The 9,159-nt window shown below is 56.2% G+C and overlaps 1 protein-coding gene across 1 annotated transcript; it reads left to right on the top strand.

Annotated features, from left to right (window-relative positions):
- The first annotated feature begins 1,379 nt into the window (after positions 1 to 1,379).
- Positions 1,380 to 8,694, top strand: TGFB1I1 (transforming growth factor beta 1 induced transcript 1). Its single transcript, XM_079943911.1, has 11 exons — positions 1,380 to 1,410; positions 2,747 to 2,847; positions 2,971 to 3,023; positions 3,118 to 3,260; positions 3,417 to 3,504; positions 3,621 to 3,726; positions 3,844 to 4,038; positions 4,838 to 5,011; positions 5,281 to 5,362; positions 5,663 to 5,811; positions 6,056 to 8,694. The coding sequence occupies exons 1-11, from the start codon at positions 1,398 to 1,400 to the stop codon at positions 6,320 to 6,322; spliced, it is 1,371 nt and encodes a 456-aa protein (XP_079800037.1). The 5' UTR covers positions 1,380 to 1,397; the 3' UTR covers positions 6,323 to 8,694.
- The last annotated feature ends 465 nt before the right edge of the window (positions 8,695 to 9,159 follow it).

Below are 9,159 nucleotides of genomic sequence, written 5' to 3' on the forward strand. Positions count from 1 at the left end.
GGGAGTGTCCAGGTCTCTGTTCTCAGGCTGTGCCTTAAAACCACCCAGAGAGCTTTTTTTTTCCCCCGCTAATGTATTATATAAATATTTATATAAGGATCTATTCATTTCTCTTTTTTTTTTTTTTTTTTGGTGACACGTGGCATATGGGATCTGCATGCAGTATCTTAGTTCCCTGACCAGGGATCCAACCCATGCCCTCTGCAGTGGAAGCATGGAGTCCTAACCACTGGACTGCCACGGAAGTCCACAGAGAGCTTTTTAAAAATACTGATGCCTGGGCCCTTTCTGACTGAATTGGACTGAGGGGAGGGTGACTTGGGCATCAGTATTTTGAAAAAAGCTCCCAGGTTCTGATTTACTGCTGGGTTGAGGAAGCCCCTGCCCCCATTCCAGTGCTCACATCTGGACTCAGGTCTGGGTTGAGACCCACAGTCCAGTGGCTGCAGCCACACCTGTTGTGTCTGTCCACACCTATCTCTAGAGTTTCTCGTTTCCGACTTGATTTCTCAGGGTCTCAGTCCAGGGAAGGCCTCTTGTTCCTTTGTGGCTGGAGTCTGTGTCTTGCTTTCCTCGCTATGTTCAGCAGTATCTTGGGAAAGGGCTCTTTGGGGACAGGTCTGGCTCATCTCAGTGCTGGGGACGGCTGGCTGGGGCTGGCTGCCTGGGAGTGTTTCCCCTGAGTCTGTGTGGGGCTCGGGCCTTGGTTTCTGTTTACCTGTGTCTGTATATCCGTTTCCAACACTATGGCTTAGAGTCTGTGGGTGGGTTCATTGTGTGTCTCTGTCTCTGAGAGATTTCTTTGTATCTAGTTTGCGTGCCCTTTGGGATCTCTGTTTATGTCATTGTCACGGTCTCTAAGGGAAGGTCTCTGAACCTGGGATCTGACTGATCCTTAGAACATCACTCCCACCTCCAACCCCAAGACTCTGTCTGGAGCAGGCTCCCAGGAACAGCCTGGGTGGGAGAGGAGCTCTGTCTAGGACTCAGGGTGCTAGTTTTGGGGTGGCGGTGGGCTTGGGGACCTCAGTCTGTGTCTAAGGGTCTCCCGGGCAGACGATCCCCAGCTTAGTCTGCAAGAGCCACTTTCTTACTTTGGCTCTGGCCGCCGGGGGCTGCCGGCAGCTGAGGCCAAGGCTGGGGTGTGGCCGTCTCCGCAGCAAGCAAGCAGGCTGGGCCTGAGTGCGCCGGGGCCCGGGGCCCTCCCTCCCTTTCAGGCCCCCACCCCGGGTTCTCCCGTTCATTGCCCCCCCCCCCCCCAGCCCTATCCCAGCGGGTCCCGGCTTCCTTACATGGTCACGGCTGGGCCTCCAGCTCCCGGACGTCCCCCCGCCCCCCGCCCCCACCGGACACGGCCCCCGCCCTGCTCGCCCCGCGCGGTCTGCCCGCGCCCCGTCATGGAGGACCTGGGTGAGTGGGGCCCGGGTCCCCTTGTCCCCAGTCCCTCCCCACCGCCTGGACCCGCTTCCCCATCCTGGCGCCCCCTTCGCACTCCCGGCATCTCTCCATCCCTGCCTCCTGTCTTCTCGCTTCTGGTCTCTGCCGGCGCCTCCTTTCCGACTCCACGTCCCCCTTCCTGCCTCTCCCTTCCTGCCTTTGCCAGACTGGCTGCTCCCTCCCTTCTTCCCTCGCTCCACTCCTCCATCACTGGCTGCGGACGGATGGGCAGGGAGGCGCAGCGCCTGTCGGCGGCGTCTGGGCTCAGGAGCTCTGGGAAGGGAGGAGTTAAAGGCACCTTGGGTCCAGGGACTGGGAAAGTAGACGGGAAGGGAGAATATGACATCAAGTTCTGGAGAAGAAAATGGGCTTGCCCTAGGGTTTTGGGAATGAAAGAGTTAAGGGCCCTTAAGTATGGTAGGGGTCAGGTCCTTGGGGCAGGAAGTATAATAGATGAGTGCCAAGATGCCAGGGAGAGGTTAAGTGTTCTACCAAGGCGCTCAGAGATGCGGAGTAAAGGGTCAGGGACTTCTAGATTCTGGAAGGTAATGAGTTCAAAGGATTCGGATCTGGGGATGCAGGCCTGGGGGGCAGCGTGTGTGTGTGTGTGTGTGTGTGTGTATCTATCTGTCTGTCTGTCGGTTTTGGGGCAGGAAGGCGCACCCAGGCATCTCATCCTCCCTGTCTGTTAGAACTGGGGCTGGAAGGCTGTGCCCTTCGTGGGAGAGAAAAGGATCCAGCACCCTGCAGTAGGGGGTGCTGCTCAGCTGGGGTAACGCGCACTGGTACGGTGAAGAATAAGCCAATCAGAAAGCAGGTCCCGGCAGACTCACCAATGAGGTGCATAGGGTGGAGCCCAGTGGCGTCTGGAGGTGGGCCAGGGCTGGGAGGGGTCTCTTTAGGTGTAGGGGGTGTGGCAGAAAGAGCATCCAATCAGAAAGCTGGTGTCAGGCATACAGCCAGTTGAGCAATTTGGGGTGAAGCCAAATTTGGCTCCAGTAAAAAGCCGCTTTTGACTGCATTACGGAAGATTCGGAGAATAAAAGAATCAGGTAGCTGAATTTGTATATGAATCTCAGGATGAGCCATGTGGAATGTTCTGATCATAAATAGTCCTTGCTGCCCTTCCACATCTCTGCCTTGGTCTGGCTTTGTGTTTCTTCTGATTCTTGACCTCTGCTCCTAATACTGGCTTCCGTCTTCCTCAAACACTGCCCACTTAGAACACTTGTTCTCTGATCTCTTAAGGCCCTGTCTCTGCCTTAACCTTGACCTCCCAACCTCTCACCCTGACGGCCTCTCCCTGCAGATGCCCTGCTCTCTGACCTGGAGACCACAACCTCTCACATGCCAAGGTCAGGGGCTCTAAAAGAGCGGCCCCCAGAGCCCCTCACGTCTCCTCTGACACAGGTGAGATCGGATGCTGGGGACTGCGGCAACCACTAGGGCCAGGTTTGGCAGGGGCAAAGGGAATCTAGGCCTGAGTGGGTGCGGTACAGGCCTATCATCCCACACATATGTCCTTCTCTATAGATGGGGTCCGGGGAATCTTCAGGAGCCTCTGGGGACAAGGATCATCTGTACAGGTGAGGGGGCTGGGTACTGGGGGATGGGGGAGCCCATTGAGATTCAGTCTTGTATTCCCCACCCCTGAACCCAGGCCCCCACCCTGTTTCCCAGCACGGTATGCAAGCCTCGGTCCCCGAAGCCTGCGGCCCCTGCAGCCCCTCCATTCTCCTCTTCCTGTGGTGTCTTGGGCACGGGTCTCTGTGAGCTAGACCGGTTGCTTCAGGAACTTAACGCTACTCAGTTCAACATCACAGGTACCAGGGTAACTGGGGCATGGTTTGATGTGATGGGGGGCAGGGCAGGGCAGACACTAAGTGGGTATAGCCTTCCCAGAGTAGCAGCTAAAGCCTTACCTGGGAAGGAGGCTAGAGCATGGCCCCATGTCCAGTGCCCTTCTATCCTCTCTGCAGATGAAATAATGTCTCAGTTCCCATCTAGCAAGGAGACTGCAGGAGAGCAGAAGGAGGACCAATCTGAGGACAAGAAAAGGCCCAGCCTGTGAGTTTGGCATAGTTGGCAGGGCTGGGAGAGGGGTGATCAGTCCTGGATGCCTGAGTTACAGGAGGAAGCGTTACTCTGGGGCTCTAAGCTGACACAAGTTGTGTTCTTCACAGCCCTCCCAGTCCATCCCCTGTTCTCCCAAAGCCTTCGGCCACCTCAGCCACCCTGGAGCTAGATAGGCTGATGGCCTCACTCTCTGACTTCCGTGTCCAGAATCATGTGAGTCACTCAGGGAGTGAGGGGTGGGCCAGTGTGGATTTGTGGCTCTCAACCCATTTTAGACCCTCCCACATCTGCTGCCTTGCTGACTCAACTCTCCTGTCCTCTCCGCTGCAGCTTCCGGCCTCTGGGCCAACCCAGCCACCAGTGCCAAGCTCCGTGAATGAGGGCTCCTCCTCCCCACCAGGGCCCGCTGGCAAAGGCAGCCTAGACACCATGCTGGGGCTGCTTCAGTCTGACCTCAGCCGCCGAGGCGTTCCCACCCAAGCCAAGGGCCTCTGTGGCTCCTGCAATAAACCCATTGCTGGGCAAGTAAGTGGAGCCCTGCGAACAAGGGAGTAGAGACCCACAGACCCATCTTTACTGAGGGCCAGTGGGTATTATTGTTGTTCATATGTTACGGATGAGGAAACTGAAGCTCCAAGTCACACAGCAAGTAAGTGGCAGAGTAAGAATTCCAATCCAGTTATTATTTATTCTGGTCCTACCGTGTGCCAGGCTCTACGCTAGCTCCTTTACAAACCCCCATCTCAATTAATCTCCACAAAAGCCTCATTGGCTCCACCCACCTGTCTGGTTCGGGAGCTCCGGTCCTTGGCTTATTACTGAGCAGATGTTACTGGCAACGGTGCCCAGTGGTTGACCTAGTTCCTCCTGCTAGATAAAGCACCCTACCACCATCCTAGAATTTCCAATCTCAGCAAAGCAGGGTGGCATTATGACCTTCGTGGGCCCTAAGCACTTTCACCTTCATGGGCCCCTTCTTCCATTAATAAAATATATTAAAAATTGCATTTTATGACTGTGTTGGTATAAAGATGAATATATTAGTATTATATATGAAGTCATTCTTCTCCTAGCTCATTTTTTCTTCTAATTTTAAAGGAAACTACAACATTTTTGTGGGTTCCTAAAGTATGCTGGGCCCTAGGCACTGTGCTGGAAGATGGGTTGAGTCTCCACCACTTACAGACTGAGTGACTTTAACGTTAGTTTCTTCATCCTGATTGCTCAGAGATAAGATTCGAAAAGTGCTACGCAAACCTTGACTCACGGGGCACATGGCAGCCCGAGGGCCACTCTGACCCAGGCCTCACCCCCCAACTCGCAGGTGGTGACGGCGCTCGGCCGCGCTTGGCACCCTGAGCACTTCGTATGCGGTGGCTGTTCCACAGCCCTGGGAGGCAGCAGCTTCTTCGAGAAGGATGGAGCTCCCTTCTGTCCCGAGTGCTACTTCGAGCGCTTCTCCCCACGATGTGGCCTCTGCAATCAACCCATCCGACACGTGAGCCCCGCCTCTGTCTCACCCAAGGCGCCTGTGGGATGGGCCTCATCCACTTACACTTCTCCCATTCCCACGCCCACCCCAGGCCCGTCCCTCGTTCTCGTCCACGGCCCTTTAGACTTCGCCTTCTCTCTTTGATTCCCAAGTTCCTGCTTAGGTCTCCCACACCTTACACTCGTACTTCAACCCACTCACCTAGGTTCAGGGCGGAAGAGGGAGGGGAATAGAAATTGAGGACCACACTGAGTGCTCCCTTTTATTCCCCGCAGAAGATGGTTACTGCCTTGGGCACCCACTGGCACCCGGAGCATTTCTGCTGCGTCAGTTGCGGGGAGCCCTTCGGAGATGAGGGTGAGAGCTTGACTCCCACCTTGAAAGCCGCGGGTCCGCTTGACATCCCGCCCTGCTCTCTTTGGGCCAGCGCACTACGACCTCCGAAGTCCTCGGGGCCGCGAATTTTCTCCTGCTCTCTCCTGGCCCCAACCTGTCCCACCTGTGTGTTCCCATCCCATCCGTTCCCGCTCTGCTCCCGCCCCAGACCCCATCCCTCTCGGCCTACCACCTCCCCTGGCCCCATAGCCTCAGATTTTGTGGGGCTCCTGGTGCCACCTCGCACTCTTTTCCTTCCTCCTACTTGGTTCCCGCTCCTAGGTTTCCACGAGCGGGAGGGCCGCCCCTACTGCCGCCGAGACTTCCTGCAGCTCTTCGCCCCGCGCTGCCAGGGCTGCCAAGGCCCCATTCTGGATAACTACATCTCGGCGCTCAGCGCACTCTGGCACCCAGACTGTTTTGTCTGCAGGGTGCGTGGCTGGGGGGCGGGGCCTGGGAGGGACAGGCCAGCGCGGGGCGGGACTAGGAGCCTGGGGCGGGGCGATTGTTCAGAGCAGGGTCCTGGGGAGGGGAGGCTTCGCCTTTGAGGGCAGTGCGAGGGGCTGCGGGGGGGGGGGGGTCTTGGGACTGGGGTCGGGTTATTCAGCTCGTAGGGCAAGTTATTTCGTCTGGAGATCGGCGCTGACCCATCCTTTCTCGGTTGCCCTTCCCCAGGAATGCTTCGCGCCCTTCTCGGGAGGCAGCTTTTTTGAGCACGAGGGCCGTCCGCTGTGCGAGAACCATTTCCACGCGCGGCGCGGGTCGCTGTGCGCCACGTGTGGCCTCCCGGTGACCGGCCGATGCGTGTCGGCCCTGGGCCGCCGCTTCCATCCGGACCACTTCACCTGCACCTTCTGCCTGCGCCCGCTCACCAAGGGCTCCTTCCAGGAGCGGGCGGGCAAGCCCTACTGCCAGCCCTGCTTCCTCAAGCTCTTCGGCTGACCGCCTGCCGGGCTCGCCCCTTTGGGAGAGCGCGGCCCCCCAAACCTCGCCCTTCCCGAAAAGACCGGGCTCTCCAGACCCCAAGGCCTTGCTCTTAGAGCGTGGGGCTCCCCCAGCCCAGCTCCGTGAGGCCCCACCCACTGGAGGGACAGGGCCCGAAGGTACTGTACGTTCTCCATGGGCGAGTTCAGAAAAAGCCCCGCCGATCCTAAGGCCACGCGCCCCACGAAGTGGGTCGTACACTGGCAAGCGATCCCGCGTGAGCCCTTCACTTTATTCCCAGCCTTGAGGGAGCCCCTCGACTGGAGGAGGGCCCTTGCAATTCCCACGAATCCGAGGCCAGGCCAGGATGTCCCTCTCCCCGCCCCTCACTGCTCAGTGCACTTTTTTCTACCTACATAAACACACATTCCACGTCACACAGGTGCTGTGTCTCTGCGCGGGAGTGCCTCGCGTTGCGACGCCCCGCCCCTTATACTGTCTCGGGCTGTGATGCGTGATGCGTTCTAGGCCACCGCCCTGTGGCGGGAGCCGGACCTTCAGACTCAGCCCTTGCAGGCTGTCCTTCACCTGTCAGATGCGCCTGAGGAAAAGCTGGCCACCTGCGCAGGATTGTACAGACGGTGACAAGCCGGGACGGGAGCTCAAGCAGGACCCACCAAACCTTCCCGTCCCCAACCCCCCATCCTTCATTTCCTTATATCCTCGAAATATGCACTTAATCTGTACCCCTCCCACTCCCTTCCACCTTGCCACCTTGGCTGGTTTCCAGATTTTTCCCCCTCCTTAAAAGACCCTCAGAGATGGGGCTCCATTCAAGTGCCAATTTGTGCCCACCTTTTGGATCTGGGCATTAAATTACAGCTTCCCTCATACGGGTATTGACTCATAACAGCTCCGCTAGGCAGAGGATGACACTTGGGGTGGTCAGGGCAGTGACTGAGGGAAGCGCTGGGGGCTGTAAGAGCCAGAAGGAGGCTTCTAACTCAGATTGGAAGTCAAGGAGGGCTTCCTGGAGGAGGTGACACCTGAGCCTAGCCCCAGCAGAGAAGGGTGGGGCCAGGGGTTCTTAAGTATGGAGAAGTTCAGGCTCCATCTGAATCCCTAAGCCCCAGAGGCCTCTCTAAGCCTGGTACCTTAGACTCTGAAGTTCCCTAGGGAGGGGGCCTGGACTCCTGGGTCCTAACTACAGGGACCTTTGAGGCTGGAAACAATGGATTATCAGAGGCCCTTCCAGCTTAAGGAGGAGCTAACAGCTAAGGAGAACATGTGTGGGCAAGAGACAAAGGTGAGGTTCTCTGTCTTGGCCTCGGGCAGAACCCCCAGATCCTTTCCTCTCTGAGGCTCCACCCCCTGGGTCTTCCTAGGCCTCCTGCTCTTCCTCTTCCACAAATTCTTCCTGGGGAATGCTTTCCATCCCTTGGCTTGTAACCACCACCAAGTCTTGAGCCATTCATTTACCAAGTGTTTACTGAGCACGTGCTGTCCTAGGCTCCATGCCAGGTGCTGGGGAGACCATAGGGAACATGTTCCTTGGCCTCACAGTCTAGTAGGGGAGACAGAGGAAAAACAAACACACAGTGACAAGCATGATGAAGTAATGGGGACTTCCTTGATGGCCTAGGTAAAGCTGGCCCTTCCCTCTAGTTTCCACCCACAGCACCTCCCTAGTCCCTCACTTATCACTATTGCAAATAAGTGTTTGTTTGTTGCTTGTTTATTTCTGAAATGAAGGCAAGCTCCTGGGAGTTTGTGTGTCAGATGACATGTTTGTTTTGCCGACCGTTATCTGTCCAGCGTCTAGGATGCTGTCTAGCATGTGGTAAGTGCTCCATAAATGTTTGCTAATGAAGGAAGGAATGAGGAAGGAAGGAAAGGAGCGAAGGCTAGAAGGAAAAAATAGAGAACTAAGTTAGTGAAGGTGGGGAAGGGAGTACTTGAACCAGATTGTCAGAGAAGGCCTCTGTGAATATGTACATTGAGACTTTGAAGGTTGAGGAAAGAGGCAGCCAGGCAAAGAGCCTGAGGAGAGCATCCCAGGCAGAGGAAACAGCAAGTGCAAAGGCCAGGCGGTAGGAAAGAGCTTGGCATATTGGAAGAAAGGAAAGAAGGCCAGTGTGGTTGATTAGAGTGAGCAAGGGAGAGAGTAGTTGGAGATGAGGTCAAAGAGGAATCAGGTGCCACATCACAAAGGGCTTTGCAGGACCCCGCGAGGACACATAGATTTGATTTTAAGTGCCCATAACCCCAACGTGTCCTCTGATGCTTGCCCCTGGATTTCTCCCAGGCCTTTCAAATTCATCACCCACTGAAGCAGACACTGTGGGTGCCCTGCCCATATCCACCTGGCCCACCTGGGAAGTCGTATGCAGACACTTCCCAGACACTCAGTCTCCCCAGCTGCTCCCTGAGTTTCTGTCTAAGGGTGCTCTCTGGAGGAGGGCCTGGGGTGGGTGGGGGAGGTTCCATAACCTCCAGCCAGTTAGAGACAGGGATTGGTGAATGGATACCCCAGCTTTCTGGCCCCTTGGGGGTCAGTTCTGAGGTGAGTTCTCCACAGTGTCTCAGAGGGTCCCCACTGGGATTGTCACAGTGGTAACCTTTCAATCAACGCATGCTTTATTGGCTTTTCTCCTTTCTTTGTCTCTCTTCCCCACTCCTTACTGGGATCGGCTCCCTAATATAGTCATTGCACCCCAATTCTCATCGTAGAGTCTGCTTTTGAAGGGACCAAAATGAAGGCATTCCTTAAATAACTCATCACATTCCCCTAAAATATTGTTCTCCGTTCCCCATCTCCAGCATGAACCCAGTTCCCAAAATCAGACATCCAAGTC

The sequence above is a fragment of the Stenella coeruleoalba genome (assembly GCF_951394435.1).
Source record: "Stenella coeruleoalba genome assembly, chromosome: 15".
Taxonomy (NCBI): domain Eukaryota; kingdom Metazoa; phylum Chordata; class Mammalia; order Artiodactyla; family Delphinidae; genus Stenella; species Stenella coeruleoalba.